The 16,820-nt window shown below is 56.2% G+C and overlaps 3 protein-coding genes across 3 annotated transcripts; 2 read left to right on the plus strand and 1 right to left on the minus strand.

Moving 5' to 3' along the window:
* The first annotated feature begins 2,512 nt into the window (after positions 1 to 2,512).
* On the plus strand, positions 2,513 to 5,103 carry LOC121661594 (homeobox protein not2-like). Its single transcript, XM_042021951.1, has 2 exons — positions 2,513 to 2,708; positions 3,514 to 5,103. The coding sequence occupies exons 1-2, from the start codon at positions 2,577 to 2,579 to the stop codon at positions 3,670 to 3,672; spliced, it is 291 nt and encodes a 96-aa protein (XP_041877885.1). The 5' UTR covers positions 2,513 to 2,576; the 3' UTR covers positions 3,673 to 5,103.
* A 1,771-nt stretch (positions 5,104 to 6,874) lies between these two features.
* On the plus strand, positions 6,875 to 13,280 carry SMYD5 (SMYD family member 5). Its single transcript, XM_042021959.1, has 13 exons — positions 6,875 to 6,983; positions 7,154 to 7,262; positions 7,765 to 7,904; positions 8,104 to 8,225; positions 8,850 to 8,919; positions 9,078 to 9,182; positions 9,625 to 9,687; positions 9,835 to 9,905; positions 10,295 to 10,401; positions 10,634 to 10,690; positions 10,967 to 11,061; positions 11,305 to 11,375; positions 11,875 to 13,280. The coding sequence occupies exons 1-13, from the start codon at positions 6,918 to 6,920 to the stop codon at positions 12,011 to 12,013; spliced, it is 1,215 nt and encodes a 404-aa protein (XP_041877893.1). The 5' UTR covers positions 6,875 to 6,917; the 3' UTR covers positions 12,014 to 13,280.
* Positions 13,281 to 13,583: 303 nt separating this feature from the next.
* Positions 13,584 to 16,520, minus strand: PRADC1 (protease associated domain containing 1). The gene is made up of 5 exons (XM_042021960.1): positions 16,164 to 16,520; positions 15,558 to 15,678; positions 15,147 to 15,256; positions 14,360 to 14,527; positions 13,584 to 14,109 (listed from the first exon to the last, which is right to left on the minus strand). Exons 1-5 carry the CDS (start codon positions 16,250 to 16,252, stop codon positions 13,989 to 13,991), a joined length of 609 nt encoding a protein of 202 aa, XP_041877894.1. The 5' UTR covers positions 16,253 to 16,520; the 3' UTR covers positions 13,584 to 13,988.
* Positions 16,521 to 16,820: the final 300 nt, after the last annotated feature.

A 16,820-nucleotide genomic window follows, 5' to 3' on the forward strand; every position in this document is an offset into this window, starting at 1 on the left:
GCAGTTCAACTCCCCGCAGCCTCCGGAGCAGCCCCGAGCTGAAGCGTTGGGCTGCGGCTGGGGGACATGGAGAGGGAGGGGGAAAACTTTCCTTCGAGGTTTTTTTCTCCTCCGTAAGTGATCAATATAGCGAGACCAAACAATGAACGTTTTATCTGGGGGGGTTTTGTCTGTTTATTTGGGGTTTTTTTTATGTTGCGAGGCAGTTTCTAACACACCTGATGTCTCTGAACACCGAGAAAGAGCCTGTGGTTGATTCCTAAAGACGCTACGGGATTTTACTAATCCATCATTCAGTCCCCAGCCCAGAAACTGGTGCAGAATATCCAAACTCACTGTTTATATTTGAGATGGAGACAAAAATTTGGACTAGATTTAATAGTAAAGTGACAGTAAAAAGAGTATTGCAGCGCCTGGGCTGGTGGAAGGTGTCGGAGGTTGGAACTGGGTGATCCTTAAGGACCCTTCCAACCCAAAGCAGTCTGTGATTCTGTGAGGTTTACACACACTGGCATTTATTTCTGCTTTCATACATCAGGAAGGCACTTCACTGCCAGACTTTTAATCAAAAACCTGCTGTAATTTCCCAAACCCTCACTCCAAAAATTAATTTCTTCACCTCTGCTGTTGTGTGGGTCCCTCTTCTCCCAAATTTGCCCTGATCCCTCTCTAATTTTCCTTTCTCTGCAATTTTTCACTCACAGAAGTGAAACTGCCAAGTGTTTTGTGGCACCTGGCTCTCAAAACTTCATATTTTTAGTGCAGAAGCATCTAAGGAAAAATGTGTTTGCTGATCGGTGGGTAAAATTTACAGTGTGGTGATGGATGATACTGCCTGATCCATCAGGCTCTATTTTCATTGTAACTTTGTAAAGACAACCATCAATTGATTTTAACAAAATATCTCTACTCAGAGTATTTTTTTTGAAATTAAGTATTCCTTTTTAGCATTCAGAGCGTGATCTTGCTGTTGTCCAGGCAAAACCTGCAGCCAGGCCCATATTCCATGTGTATAAGCAACTCCAGATTTGATCCTGATGCTACAGTATTCAGATACCAAAAGTATTTGCTAATCTTTTATTAAGTACTTAGCACAACTATTTTATATATTATTTCTTTCACGAGACAGCATCTGCAGAATTGTGTTAATCTTTGTATTATATCAAACATACAGGTATGAAAACACAGTTAAACAATTCACAGAGCTATTTCCACTCAGCATTTCATTTTGGAAATTACACTTGCCATTATCCCAGTGTTAAAATAGAAACAAAAAGTGATGGGTGAAATGATTTTAATGACGAAAATAGTTTTAGGTGCAATTACAGCTGTTAAGCTGTCAGGTCTCCATCCCACAAATCCTTAAACACATGCAGAACTTACACCCAATTAATGAAAATAAGTAGGTCAAGGTGCAGGTTTGTGCCTGGAGAACGTGACAACGTCAGTCATTAAAGGAGAGATAAGTAGCAGGTGTGAATGGGTATCATTATGTGCAGTATTTCCATAAAATTTAGAGCAACCCGGCTGGCCACAATATTTTGGAACAGCAGAGATGGGGAGCCCTAATGGCCTGGTGGTGCCAGTGTGTTCGGTGCTTTCCACAGGGAAAATCCCACCGGTTCTTATTAGTGGATTATCTTAAAGTGAATCTGTGGTGCCAGCAGTGCTGGCCTTCCCTGCCTTCTAAACCCTCCACACTGTGCTGTGAGCCCTGGAGGAGTTCTCCAGCACAATCACCTGGGCATGGCATCGCAGAATGCTTGGGCTTGGAAGGGATTTTCAAGGACCAACCCCTCTGCAGTGAGCAGGGACATCACCTGGATCAGGGAGGATGAGGGATCGAGGAAGGGGAGACGCCACTGCTCTTAGTCAGGTGCCAGCTGGTGCCGAGGTAGTGCTGGTGTTGGATTGTATGTTAATTTATGCTAATTACGGTTATCCTCGGGCCACAGCTGGAGAGGAGACAGAGGCCAGATACACTTGTTAGTCCTGCTAAATCCTCGGCACGCTGGGAACTTTATTGGGAACAGAGGTGCAGGATGTGGTCCTGCATGAGCGCTGGATCCTGGACACTGAGCCCATGTGCCAAGGGAAGGGTAAAATCAAGGGCCAGTCTGGGGTAAACTCCCCCAAACTTTGAACATTTGTGATTTGGGGCTTCATGAGACAGAGACGGGATTTTTGTTCTGCAGCTCTTGATGCAATTTATTATCCTGTTACAAAGATCCTGAGCAGGCAGAGGACAAATTCTGCCCACCTCACTGAGTGCTGATTTCTTTGGGTCTGGCGGCATGTCCAGGACTGTCCTTGGTGGACCCTGAGGGTAAAACCATAGGACAGACCCTCAAAAGATCTTCTTCTCCAGCTTTTCATGGGAAAGGGAGCCTAGATGAGGTTATGTAGGCAGGGACAGGGCAGGGACATCCCTGCTGGTTTTGCTGCTTTCTCCCAGCTCCTTTAGTGCAGACCCCTTCAATTTTTGCTGCTTTCTCACAGGTCTGGAGCTGTCTCACTGTGTCGGGACCAACTCACTGGGCCCCGCTGGGCCTTGGAGGTCGGGGGGGCCCTGCAAGATGAAGAGGGTCCGCACAGTCTTCAAACCAGAGCAGCTGGAGCGGCTGGAGCAGGAGTTCCTGAAGCAGCAGTACATGGTGGGCACGGAGAGGGTGGACCTGGCTGCAACTCTGCATCTCACAGAGACTCAGGTAAGGGATGTGGGAGCTGGGCTGGTGAACTGATCCTGGGGCTGCTCTGTGGTGATGTTCCTGCTGGGAAGCGCGGTGGGAGGAGGACACGGTGCAAAGTGACCCGTGGGACACCCTGCTGCCAGGTGACATTGAAGAGTTGTGCCTGGAGTTTGGATGGTTTCTGGATAAGATTTCTGAATCCATGAAGTGGAACAAAAAGCATTCAGGAACACAGCCCTGCTGTGCTTTAGAGTTCGAGCTGGGTTGGTTGATGTGTCTGCATTGTTACGATCCTCTGGAGACTGTGTTTCAAGGGTCCTTTCATGACACTCGATATAATTATTTCCCGGCTCTTCCCAAGGAGTTCCTGCTCCTCCCACAATAAACTGCTTGTTTAGTATGGAAAGAACGAGCCAGGTGATCTTCCACAGTGGGACCTAAATTCAGCTGGGGAAAAGGGAGAGCAAAGCAAGGCCAGTTCTGGGGGGACAAGGGATAATTTTCGGCGGTCTCATCACGTCCTCTGGCAGCTGCAGTCCTGGGGATGGGTTCAGGGGCTCCTTAGGGAGCTGCTGCCTTCACTTCCCTGGCCAGAATCTCCTCAGTGCAGCTGCATCCCCCTCTCCCCTGATCCTTTCCCATCACCACTCTGCCCTCTGTAGTTTCACCTCCTCCTGTTCTCACTCACTATTCCCTGAAGGAATAATGCATGTCTCCATTTCAAGGAACTCTGCTTTTTAGGGTTATCCACCTCAGAAGCATGTGGTATTGGAAAAGGGCTCCTGGAGCCCTTGGATTAAGCTGTTGTGCCTTTCTCATCCAGGTGAAAGTCTGGTTCCAGAACCGGAGGATCAAGTGGAGGAAGCAGAGCATGGAGCAGAAGGCAGCAAAGCTTTCACAGTTTGGGGTGATCCAGCCTGCGAGTGCCGACTCCACGGACAGCAAGGAGCACGAGGAGGACACCGTGGACGTGGAGCTTTGAGCAGCCGAGGAGATTGGGCTGGGTTTTGATGCCTGGGGATGTGTCTGCGCTGCTTTGGTCCAAGCGAGACTCATCTCAGAGCTGGAGCTACAGGACTAAACTGCAGCCAGCTGGAGGGAACCCCCCTGAATTTCTTCGGCTGCTGTTTGGTAGCCCTGTGCTGTAACTCCTGGGGCTTCATCACTTGATGGCAGGTGATCTCCTGTTTGCTCTTGAAGCACCAAGACACACAAAAAAATTCCAGCAGAGAGACTGGGGTGACAATCAGGGTATCTCTGGTGCTGGGGTGACAATCAGAGGGTGACTTTGATGTTGGGGTGATAATCAGAGAGTCTCTGATGCTGGGCAGACAATCGGATGCTGTCTCTGATTGCTCTGAGCACAAGGGCATTTAAAACCAGGGTCACATATGTTATGTGCGGCAGTGTGCTCCAAGGAGTGAGGAGAATCTCCCTGATTGCTTTTCCTTAACTTGACTCCCGTGTTTGATGCTCAGAGCAATCACAACCAAAAACCCCCAGACTGGGGAGCCCTTTGCTCCCACCCGCAGACCCGTTGCTCCTGCAATGCGATGAGCAGGGTCTGATCCTGCCCTGGAGCAGAGGTGCCTCCTCTTGTCAGTGCCTTGGTTTACCTGTGCCTTTTTTACGGCTTCCCAAACCCGGATTCAGAGCCCAGTGGTCTCTGTCCCCTGGCACTGCCGTCCTTGCCCGAGGTGTGTACGCTGCTGCTGCTGCTGCAGGGACCAGGCCCCGGGCTGGCCGAGGTGCAGGGAGGGAGGCTGCTGTAAAAACCAGCTTCCCAACACCTCTGCTGCTTCAGACGACCCCCTGCCCCGCGTCCAGATGTGCCATTCTGGCCAGACAGCAGCTGCTCTGTTCTCTCCTCATTATCCGTGCAGGTGCCCTGGGACACAGCACCTGGAGCGCTCGGAGCACATCTGCAGCGGCCCGATGCAGTTACCAGCTGGATTTCTGGGGGGGAGGAAGGGCTTTGGGGGGTCAGGACTAAGGACTCAGGCTGTCACCTTGCCTTCCTACGGCTGCTCAGGGTAGCAGCCACCACAGCCCGTCAGCTCAGGATAATTCTGTCTCTTCCTGACCTAGAACACTGTATATCACTCTACTCTTATACTGTTATTTATAGAAATATCTTTTTTTTTTGCCTTAATAAGTGTCACTTATTTATTTACCTTAATAAAAATCAAGTTAATTTTAAAAAGAGAGATGGAATGAGTGCCAAAAAAAAACCAGAAGGAAAAATTTCCAAGTGCTCACTTTAATGTTCAGTTGAAATTAGTAAGAAAAAAATGAAACCAAATGTATTTTCATCCTTCTCAAAAGAGTTGGAGGATTTTTTTTCTTAATAAACTGTTTTGGACAAAAGATATACTAAAGATCTTTTTTTTCAATTGATTGATGACCCCATATCAAAGTAGATGAAGGGAGTTATTATGTCTGGGCTGGTTCCTGCAGAGATAAAACTACATTTTCATTAAGACAAGTCATGGCCGGTGAGTATGGGGTGCTCAGGCTCCTGGAAAACAAGGACCTGTGTCTGCAGGTGGATGTGGCCAAACCCTCTCTGCAGCTCCTGCTCTGCCAGCCTGAGGGGCTGGAGCGAGTCCAGGAGGGGAACGGAGCTGGGAAGGCTCTGGAGCCCCAGGAGCAGCTGAGGGAGCTGGAAAGGGGCTCAGGCTGGAGCAAAGGAGGCTCAGGGGGGACCTTGTGGCTCTGCACAAGTCCCTGACAGGAGGGGGCAGCCGGAGGGGTCGGGCTCTGCTGGCAGGGAACAGGGACAGGAGGAGAGGAATCACAGAATTACTGAGGCTGGAAAATCCCTCCAGGGTCATCGAGTCCAAGCTGTGCCCGATCCCCCTCTTGTCCCCAGCCCAGAGCACTGAGTGCCGCGTCCAGGCCTTCCCTGGACACCTCCCGGGATGGGGACACCAAACCTCCCTGGGCAGCCCGGCCAATGCCCATTCCACTGTTTCCATGAAGAAATCACTGCGGAAACGGCCTCAGGTTGTGACAGGGGAAGTTTATATGGGATAATGGGGAAAATTCATTCACGGAAAGGGCTGTCCAGCCCTGGCACAGCTGCCCAGGGCAGTGGTGGAGTCCAAATCCCTGGGGGGGATTTAAAAGCTGTGTGGATGTGTCACATGGGGACATGCCTCAGCTGTGGCCTTGGCAGTGCCAGGGAACACTGGACTCGTTAGTCTTAGAGGGTTTTCCCCACATAAATATTCCATGGCTCTCTGAGGATGTAACGGGAACAGGAGTCATGGCAGCATTGTCCCACCTGTGCCTTGTCCTCGTAGCCCCTGCCATGGGCAGTGTGATGGAGAACAGCCTGCGCTGGCTCCACCGGCGCTGGATCCCACAGCACGGCCAGGGAACGTGGCCCTGGCAGCCCGTCTGTCCCTTGTCACGCGGCCGGGTGCCCGGAGCAGTGTCCGGCCCTGCGGCTACGCTGTGGGTCAGTGTCCAGTCCTGCGGCCGTGCTCCAGCTGCTGTTCTGGGCATGGAGGGGGCAGCTTCAGCCTTGTCACCCGGTGTCGTGTCCCCGCCACGAGCCGACAGTGACATCTAGTGACACCAAATCACTCCCCAAAGCCCCGAATACGGAATCGTCCCAAATTCCCAACCGTGCTCCCGCCGCCTGCTCAGCGAGGCGCGGGGCTCAGCCTCGGCGCTCTGAATTAGTAAATACAACCAAACAGGCATTTCCGTGGACTCCAAGGCTTTGCAGACCCCCAAGCAGGAGGTAGCGAGGGCAGACTGGCCACAGTAGCGTGTTTTGAAGGCTTTTTTGGGGAAAATCGGGCCAGTTTTGGGTGCGCAAGGCAGTGGGCGATGCCTCCTCTCTCCACGAGGGGAGACCTCAAGTGAGGGGGCAACTTGTGTTCCCGCCTGACAGGGCTGTGACGGCTATTCCTCTACCATTAAATAATAATTAATAATAGGGGAGAAACAGCAAACTCTTGTACGATTAGGGGCGGCAGTGGGAGCGCCCCGGCCCCGTTTTGGGGCGTTTTGGCGGTGTTTTCAGACGGTGGCAGGGGCTTTGAAAGGGGGGGCCAAGATGGCCGCCGGCCCCCGTGCGCCCCGGGGCTGAGGGGGGCGATGGCGAGCGCGGGCCCCTGAGGGGCGCAGGGGGCGGGGGAGGAGGAGGAGGAAGAGGAGGAGGAAGAGGAAGAGGCGCTGCCCGGCGGGTCAGGGCGGGGAAGTCGCCGCCCGAAGATGGCGGCCGCGGCGGGGGGACACGCCGGGGCTGCGGCGGAGGCGCGGTTCATCAGCAGCGCCAAGGTGAGCAGCCCGCGGTCTCCCCTCCGTGAGGGTCCCTCCCTTCCCGCCCAGCCTGGGGGGACAGAGGGAGTCGAAGCCCACAGGGTCCCCTCGGGATGGAGCGGTTCCCTCAGCCTCCGGGTATGACTCGGCTTCGGGCGCGTCCCTGACCCGCGGTTGTCCCTCGACAGGGGAAGGGCTTGTTCGCCACCAAAAACATCCGCAAAGGGGAAACAGTGTTCGTGGAGAGGCCGGTGGTGTCATCCCAGTTCCTCTGGAACGCCCTGTACAACTACCGAGGTGAGCGGCTGGCGCTGGTGGCACGTCCCCATCCCTGTCACCTGTCCTGGTGAGGTGACCGCGGGGCCCCAGAGAAGCTGCCCTGTACCAAGGGAAGGGTTCGGGTTTGTCTTAGTACCTCTGTAAAGGTGGCCCTGCTGCCTTTTCTACTTTTGCACGAAACTGTTGACAAGTTCAGGTGTTGTCTGAGGGATGGTGACTTCCACCAGCTCTGGAAGAGTGTGCCAGGTGCCATCACGGAATCTTGGAATGGGTTGGGTTGGGTTGGGTTGGGTTGGAAGGGACCTTAAAGATCATATTCCACCCCTGCCGTGGGCAGGGACACCTTCAAGCCCCACCCCCTTGTTCCTCTCTGATGTTGGTACCCGTCTTGTTGTCTTGCCCTGAGTTCTGGCCTCTTTCCTTTCCGAAGGCTTTCCTGTGGCATGTGTCTGTCCATCCATCCATCCGTCCGTCCGTCCATCCACCCACCCACCCATCCTTCCTTCCTGTCTCCCCACAGCCTGTGATCACTGCCTGCGGGCGCTGGAGACGGCGGAGGAGAACGCCCAGCGCCTGCTGGGGAAGAGCTCCCTGGTGCTGCCTCACCCGGAGCAGTGCAGCATCCGGAAAGACCTGCACCAGCAGTGTCCCCGCTGCCAGGTACGGGACTGCCTGGAGCCACCATGGTCTTCTTGGGATCGTTGAGTCCTTTCCATCCAGCCAGGCTCTTGTGCTGTCTGCCTTTCCATGCTATGGGCTAAAGAACCAGGGCTCTGCTGGTCAGGGAGGGGGCACAGCTGGCTCTAGGAGCCCCTTTTCCTGCTGCCACGGCCAATGCCGGTGCTGTCCCTCACTCTAGGTGACGTACTGCAGTGCAGAATGCAGGCAGGCAGCTCTGGAGCAGTACCACCAGGTCCTCTGCCTCGGCCCATCGCGGGACGACCCCACGCACCCCCTCAACAAGCTGCAGGAGGCGTGGAGGTAGGGCCTGACCTGCCTGCTGCTCCACGGCCAGGGGAGGTGGCTCTCCTGGGCTGGCTCCTTGCTTTACATCCCTGCAAAAGGGGGCTGGAGGGTGGGGATGGCCGTGGGATACTGCCAGGCTCTTCCTCCTGGTTGGGTGATGGGGTGTTGGCAGCCCAAGGGTTTGGACACGCAGCTGAGCACTCCTTGTTTTTCTCCCAGTCAAGAGCTACAAAGCACTGAGCTGCACGTCCCTCACTCCTGCCGTTTCATGGTGCTCCTGCGGATCTCCACCCTCTGGGAGATCCTCCTTGTAGCGTCTCATGGGCCCATAAATTTCTGTCCCTGCTTTCAAAAAAAATGGCCTCAGAGGAGATAAGCAGCATCCCTGACCCAAGCCTTGTCCCAAGCCCCAGCTGAGTTACCAGCGTGGAAGGGGATTGTTTGTATGGCTGGAGCAGGAAGGTGGCTGCAGGTTCCTCTCCACCGGATCCCCACACAGCAGTGCTGCACTGACCACTTTGGTGTGATGGATCAGTGCAGGCCTGGCCACACGTATGGCAGCTGCCTCTGCCTCCCTCCAGCTTTTCATTCCCATGCCAGCCCTGACCTGCTCATCTCTTCTGCATCCTAATCCCACAGAAACATGCATTATCCCCCGGAGACTTCCAGCATCATGCTGATGGCCAGGATGGTTGCCACCATCAAACAGGTACAGTGGGTGGTTTCGTTACCTGTTGTGGAAGTTATTCCCAAGGCTCTGTTTCCTTGGCCTGGCTTTCTCGGCATTTATTCTGACAAATCTCCCTCTCTTTGGGCTGTGGAGGAAAGTGGTGTTGGTGCAATGCCTCTGCTTGATTCTTTTGTCAGGCTAAAGACAAGGAGTGGTGGATCAAGGCCTTCTCCCAGTTCTGCAGCAAGACAGCGAATGAAGAAGAGGAGATTGTGCACAAGCTGCTGGGGGACAAATTTAAGGTAAGACCCAGCAGCTCTTGAATCCTTGAGCCTTCCTTCTCCTGCCTGTGTCTGTGAGCCCACAGGTGCAGAAGCCTCATTGCAGCGGGGATGGGAAACACTGGGAATTCCAGGCTTAGAGGGAGGGCCCTGCCAGTGGGGAGGTGGGCTGCTTAGAGGGTTTTGGCCTTGTGGTGCTCCCATGGGATGTGCTGCTCCTTCCTGTGGGGGAGATGTTCCTGCAGTGGGCTGGGACAGCGTGATATTTAGCTGCTGAGTAGGTGGCTTTTGCTGCTAAAATGGGTGGATTTCACGGCTATGAGGGCAGCAGCCTCCAGCCGTGCAGGGCAGGCCGAGGAGCCTGAGTCCTTCCGGAGCCTCTGGCCTGTGCTGGGCTCAGCCTCAGCCCGGGGCTGACGCCCACAGCACCTCCCACCCTGACTGTGCTGCCACGTCCTGCCAGGGCCAGCTGGAGCTGCTGCGCTTGCTCTTCACCGAAGCCCTCTATGACGAATATCTCAGCAGGGTGAGTGCATCTGCCTCCCAAATAGCCCAAGAGCATTGGCCAGGGCTTGCTTCCCCTAAAGCTCCCTGTGGCATTTGAGGCATTGCAGAGCGAGGTGCTCCTGCAGGCCGGCCTGGACTCAGTTCCTTTCTGCTCTCCCTTGGGCAGTGGTTCACTCCAGAAGGCTTTCGATCCCTCTTTGCCCTCGTCGGGACCAATGGCCAAGGCATAGGAACCAGGTAATGGGGCTTTGTGGGCGCTCCTTGCAGGGCAGTGGAGATGTGGAGTGTAAGTGGCTGGGTTTAAGAGAGCGGAAAGGAGAGAGACTTAAAAACTTCATCCTGGCTGTGTCCCACCCTTTCACACCCCTCTGCCAGACCTTGGCTGCTCAGACCCACCTTGGATCCTCTCTGGGAGGTCCGGCTGTGTGCTGACAGCACTGTGGGACTGTAACAATGTCCCACTGCTCCCGACAGCACGGTGGGACTGTGATGGGTCCTGCTGCTCCCTGACAGCATGATGGGACTGTGATGGGTCCTGCTGCTTCTGACACCACTGTGGGACTGTAACAGTGTCCCACTGCTCCCGACAGCACTGTGGGACTGTGACAGTGCCCGTTTCCCAACAGCTCCCTGAGCCAGTGGGTGCATGCGTGCGACGCGCTGGATCTTCCCATGCTGCAGCGGGAGGAGCTGGACGCCTTCATCGACCAGCTCTACAAGGACATCGAGAAGGGTGAGGCTCTGTGGGAGTGCAGGGACAGGACACGGAGCCTTGGGATGTGAATCTTTGTCCTCCATCCCCTCCCAGTGGGAGGGAAAGGCTCTTGGGAAGTCACCCTCCAGCACCCAGTCCCAAAGCAGTGCTGGCTGTGGGTGTTCCGTGCTGATGGACATCCCTTTGTGCTCGTGTGTGGAAGAGCTGGAATGGACTATGCAAAGCTCTAACCCCTCTCTCTGTGCTGCAGAGTCGGGAGAGTTCCTCAACTGCGAGGGATCAGGGCTCTACGTGCTGCAGAGCTGCTGTAAGTAACACAAGGACTGGGAGGAAAACCAGTAGTGAGGGGGGAAATGTCCCGTGCTAGGCTGGCTGTCTTCCTGACAACCCCTGGAGAAAGGGGTTTGTGCTTGCCATCTGTGGGATGAGATGGGATGGGGTGCATGTGATGGGTGCTGCTCCCTGTGTCCCCTGGCACCTTGCCCAGCTGTGGAATGGCCAGTCCTGCCTTGGATGCACTCAGATGTGATGTGGGTTCCAGGAGCCACTTAGGCATTTAGCAAAGAGATTGTATTGCCCGTAGGTAACCACAGCTGCATCCCCAATGCCGAGACATCCTTCCCAGAAAACAACTTCCTCCTGCATCTCACTGCTCTGGAGGACATCGAAGCAGGAGAGGTGAGACAGCAGGGCCTGGGTGACATCACACTGTGGCATCTCCCCTGTGTCCCCTCCGTCCTCCATGGACCCCAGCCCCAATACCTCCTGTGTCCAGTGTTGTCCTTAATTCAATCCCCATCCTATGCAAGGGCTGCCAGACCCCGTGTTTCTGCCTGCCTCTGAGAGGGACTGGGACAAATCCTGCTGCTTTGGGATCATGGGGAGTGGTTCTGAGCCCAGCCCGTTTCTGTTTGCTCACAGGAAATCTGCATCAGTTACTTAGACTGCTGTCAGAGGGAGCGGAGCAGACACAGCCGCAACAAGATACTCAGGTAGGGGCTGCCCGGAGGTACCTGAGGGGGAGCTCACACCCCTTTACACCCCAAACAGTCCATCAGGACAGCACCCCCCCCCCCGGGCTGTGTGTGCCTTGGGGTGTGGCTGTGCACCAGCTGTGACCTTCAGTGGGCTTGTGACGAGGGGTGTGTGCAGCACGTGGTGCTTGTGGTGCTTCAAGCTCCTTGTAAAGTGTTGTAGCCTTGGGGACCAAGGATTTGGGATCCCCCCCTCTCTGCAGGAGTGAGCTGCAGAGTGGTGTAAGCCTCAAGGGTTCTCTGCCCCTCAAGGGTAGAGGTTCCTGCTGGTGGTCACTGTCCCCATGTCCATCACCCGTGTCCTGAGCCAGCAGGATGGAACCCCGAACTCCTCTGGGTTTGACACATTCAGCCCCTTCCTGGCTGTTCTCTTCCCAACCCCCTGCCCAGCAGCAGTGTGGGATCGTACCTGTCTCAACACCATCCCTCTGTCTCCTCCTGCCTGGCCACCTTCCAGGGAGAACTACTTGTTTACCTGCTCGTGTCCCAAGTGCCTCGCGCAAGCCGACGATGCTGACGTGACGTCGGACGAAGAGGAGGAGGGCGAAGGAGAGACGGACGATGCCGAGCTGGAGGATGAGATGACAGATGTGTGACCCTGGCCCCGGGCAAGAGGAGAGGGAAGGGACAGGAAGGGAAGGGCCTGGGGGTTCCTCCAAGAGGCAGCAGCTTTAATTCTAGAACAGGGTTGTGTTGTGGGGTCGGGTGGGCGCCGCGTGCCGGAGGTGCCGGAGTGGGGCAGCCGGGAGCCGGAGGCAGGCCCTGCTCCCGCCTGTCCGTGTTGTCTGTGTGTGTGTGTGTCAGGCTGTCCCCCGTCCCTGTGAGGACAAGCTGTGAGCTGGTGGCCCTCCACCACATCCCAGTTCCTGGCAGGGCTGGCTGGTGCTTGCAGTGGAGGCTGGAGCACAGTGGGATCCAGCCAGCCCCTGGACACCTCGCTGGTCGCCTGTTGGCCACTCTGCCGTGTCTGTGCCGGCCGTGGATGCAGAGGAGCTTGTCCTTCCCACCCTGCAGGGACCAGGGGAACGTGTGGGTGTGTGTCTGTGTGTCTGTGCACAAGGGGTACTATTTAATGTCTATATTAGCACTATCTACACACACTGGAGCCGGGGCCCTTATATATCCTCCATCCCATGCCTTGGCCAGCACGGAGGGGCAGGGGGATCTTGCAGGGGACCCTTAGAGGGTGGCTCAGAGCTCAAGTCCAGCAGGGAGAGTGGAGCTGACCCTGCAGGCACCTCCTTCCCAATTCAGCCTCCTTCCACGACACAGAGCCCCAGGCAGCAATTGCAGGCCCGGCCCGTTTGGGGATGAAGAATGGCCTGGAGCTGACATGGGCTGTGGTGTCATCCAAAACCCAAAAGACATTCTGGGTTTTGCAGAGAGGGAGTTGTCCCTCCCTCCAGCCGGCTGTGGGACGAGGATGTGCCCTTGTGGGAGCAGCCATGCCCAGGGATGCTCCATGTGCTGGGTGCTTCCCTGTGCCCAGTGGTCCCACATGGAGATGTGCCAGCACCGAGTGGTCCCGCTGGACGTCCCTTGTCATCCATCCCACGCTGCCACCCTCAAGGCCACGCCACGCTGCGGTGTCCCTGCCTGCAGACCGTGTGGCTGGAGGGCCAGCACGGCTCCCAGCGACAGACAGGCAGCAGGTCAGGCATGCACCCGGGGTTATTTCCTTCCTCTGTGGATTCTGGGGAGCTGTTTTCCTGCCGCCCTGTCCATGGCAGCTGGATTGTGGGACCGAGGGTGGCACACCTTTGACACTGCTATCACTGCCAGCCCTGCCTCCCACTGCTTGTCCCCAGCCGTCCCGGGGCCGCGTCCCCTTCAGTGTTCGCAATAAACTGAGACTGGTGACAACTGGGGCCCTGTGCTTTGTACTGGTAAACTGGAGGGTGCTGAGGGCAGAGAGGGCTGTGACCCCGGGACTGGTCCCAGGGGGACACAGGTCTGGGGACGAGGGAACAGACACCTATGGAAGTGTGGGCTCTGGATTTGTGACCAGCTCACCCTTGGGGACAGCTGCTGGAGGCTGTGCTGTCTCACGAGGCTCTGACTGAGCCCTGCCCCAGCTGCAGGAGGCACTTGGGAAGTTTTACTAGGAAAAAGTTTGAGATTTATCCCTTCATCCACTGACTGCTGGAAATAAAAGAGAAACTTCCCTTTCTCTAAAACTTACTCAGACTTCATTAGCTCAGACAAAAATATACAGACAACAGGTGAGCCCTGCTGATACAGATCAAGCCTGTGTCGCTCTCCCCCCCCATCCCTGCCAGTCCTGCATCCCTCCAAATCAGCAGCACAAGGTCAAATGTTTCCTGGGAAGTGCTGGCCTGCTCTGGGCCTTCACCTCCCTCCCACACAGTCATGGTGCAGTGCCAGGCTCAAGGCTCCCCCCTGGCACTGGTGTTTGCCCTTGGCCACACACTGGTCCCAGCAGAAAGATCTCCCTGTCGCCGAATCCAGCGGGATCTCTGGAGCACGTTGGGATCCTTTCCTCAAACCTGGTCCTTAGGGTGAGATCCTGGGATCCACCAGAAGTCCTCAATCTGCCACAGCCTCTTGCTGCTACCAGAAGGTCCAGGGGGGCTGCATCATCTCGTAGGTGGGAATGCTGGTGACGTTGACAGGAATGGAGATGACAGCCCAGGGGAGCCCGTGCTGCTCCAGGGAGCGCCTGATCATGTACCTGGAGGGAGGAAGGGATGACAGGTGTTCCCAAGCTGCCAGGGCTGGGAGTGCAGCCACACCTGAGCACAAACCACAACTCAGCTCAAACTCTGCCAATTCACCAGGACTGAATCCCTGCAAAATGTGGCTCCCAAAGCCCGGCAGGGCCACGCTGATCACTGGGACCTCCCTGTTGTGAGGGCACAAGGCTGGCACCCGGCCATTCCTGTGAGCTGTCCCACCCCTGGGAAGGCAGCCTGGGCACGTACCCATCCCTGCCCAGCAGGAAGAGCGCGGGGATGTCGGCCGTGCGCCGGGAGCTGTCCTGGATCATCTCGATGTAGAAGCTGTCGTTGTCGTAGGCGTTGTCAGCGATGATCACGGCCCGCCCGCCGTGCTCCTGGATCACTCGGGTCTTGGACAGGAAGGAGCAGCCCCTGTGGCACATGGTGACCACACAGTGACCAACCTGTGGTGGCCACACGTAGCCAGAGCTTGCCTGGAGAAACCCAAACGAGGGATTGTCTCCCTGATTCCACACCTCTTCCAAACCCTGCTCCTCTGAGTCTGTATTTTAGGCACAAGCTACCCACGCTCCTAAAAAAATATAAAATCATGGAAGGGTTGGGGTTGGAAGAGACCTTAAAGCTCATCCAGTTCCAGCCCCTGCCATGGGCAGGGATGCTTTCCACCATCCCAGGTTGCTCCAAGCCCCATCCAACCTGGCCTTGGACACTTCCATGGATATGACGCATCCAGAATTTCTTTGGGCAACCTGTGCCAGGGCCTCTCCACTCTCACAGGGAAGAGTTCTTTCCCACTGTCTAATCTAAACCTACTCTCTTTCAATCTGAACCCAGACAGGGTTTCTTCCACCTTACCACAGGCTAAAAGATACAAGATGAAATGCTCCAGGGTAGGAACCCCCTCACATTTTCTTTGTTTACCCACATGGGGAAAGCCACAGGAATAATCTGGAGGTGATGGGGAGATGTGGCCAGGGCTTCCCTCCTGCCTGAGGGTCCCCCCCAGCAGCTCCCATGACGCCAGACCTACCCCCTCTCCACCAAGGCGATCTGGTCCTGGATGAAGACCCCATTGTTCAGCTCTCCACAGGCTTCCGGAGGATCCGCTGGGACCAGGTGGATCTGGTCGTACCTTGTGTTCTCCGAGGAGACAGGCAGGGTGAGCCGGGGGGGGGACTGGAGCTGCTTCCCCTCCCCAGCCCCATGCCCTGCTCATCCCTGAGGGGGCTGGTTTTGGGGAGATTTTGGGCTCCCAGGTCCAGGGACGCTTGGAGCCAGCCCTGGGGCCAATCCCTGCCTCTGGAATCCTGCTGAGGCCAAGGATGCTCATGGAAGAGCAATGAGCTCCATTTTTATCAAAACTCCAGATCACTGAGCCCCATCAAGGAGCAGTATTGGGATGGAGGGGCCCAAGGTGACAAATTCCGTTTTTAATACTTACAAACACGCCACCGAAATCCTTGGCTGGGGTGGCAGTGAAGATGTAGCGGATGTCTCCGGGGCTCAGCACTTGGAAGTACAAATACTCATGGATGCGTAAACCTGGGGGTGAAAGGACAGAGCTGAGAGGCAAGGGAAACTAAAGGCAAAATCCCTGAAAAAGGGGAAAATTCTCAGTTATCACTCCTGAACCATGGGGGAGGGAACACACCCTTCAGCAATGCCAACTCCTGGCTGGGCCCAGGACCCAAAATGCCCCAAAAGTTTTGGGGTGTTCCAAGGGCAGATGCAGCAGTTCCCAGGGGCTGAGAGGGGATGGGGGCGGGAAAAGCACCGGGATTGGGGTGCACAAGGGGAAGGGGAAAATGCTGTGGGACTATGGAAGGGATAGGGGTGATAGGCACCCACAGAGGGGAAATGCTCCCGGATCACAATGCACCAAGGGGAAATGCACTTGGATTAGGATGCAGCAGGAAATGTGATGGAGCTGGGGTGCAGAGACGGGAAAGGTACCTGGATCACAGGGCCCAGAGGGGAAATAGAGGGGGGTCAGAGTGCAGCAAGTGGAAATGCTGCTGGATTGAGGCGCTGGATGGGGAAATGCAACTAGGTCGAGGTGCACCGAGGGAATTGCACCGGCACTGCGATGCAGAAGGGGAAATGCACCCATGTTGGGATGCAGGAAAGGAAATGCATCCGGATTGGGATGCAGGAGGGGAAAGACACCCGGATCGGGATGTAGGAGGAGAAACGCAATTAGGTGGGGGCGCTCCGAGGGGAATGCCCCCGTACTCCGATATAGGTACAGGAGGTGAATCGCAACAGCGACGCGGTGCCGGGAGGGGAAATACACCGGGATAGAGACACAGGAGGGGAACGGCAATGGGGCCGGGGTGCCGGGAGGGAAAATATCCCGGGATCGCGGTACGCCAAGCGGGGAGGCGGCCGGCCCGGGATGCTGGGGGTGTGTGCGGGCTCCGGGTGCGGGGTGCGGGTCGGTGCGGCGCGGGCCCGGCCCTCTCCCCGCTCCGTCCCTCCCTCCGTCCGTCCGTCCCTCACTCACCGCGGGCCGGGCAGCAGCAGACGCAGAGCCAGAGCCAGAGCCAGCGCAGCATGGCTGCGCCACGCCCCGCCCACCGGCCCGCCCCGCCCTCCTCATTGGTGGACGCCCCCGCCGCGCTCCTTCCTATTGGTCTGCGCCACCATCAATCACGCGCGAGCCGGCGCGGGCAGCTCGCTGTCACCGCGGTGTCCGCTGCCAAAA

This window comes from Corvus kubaryi, unplaced genomic scaffold, assembly GCF_017639235.1.
Source record: "Corvus kubaryi isolate FWS band 111438036 unplaced genomic scaffold, C.kubaryi_AGA036_p1.0 37182, whole genome shotgun sequence".
Lineage (NCBI taxonomy): Eukaryota > Metazoa > Chordata > Aves > Passeriformes > Corvidae > Corvus > Corvus kubaryi.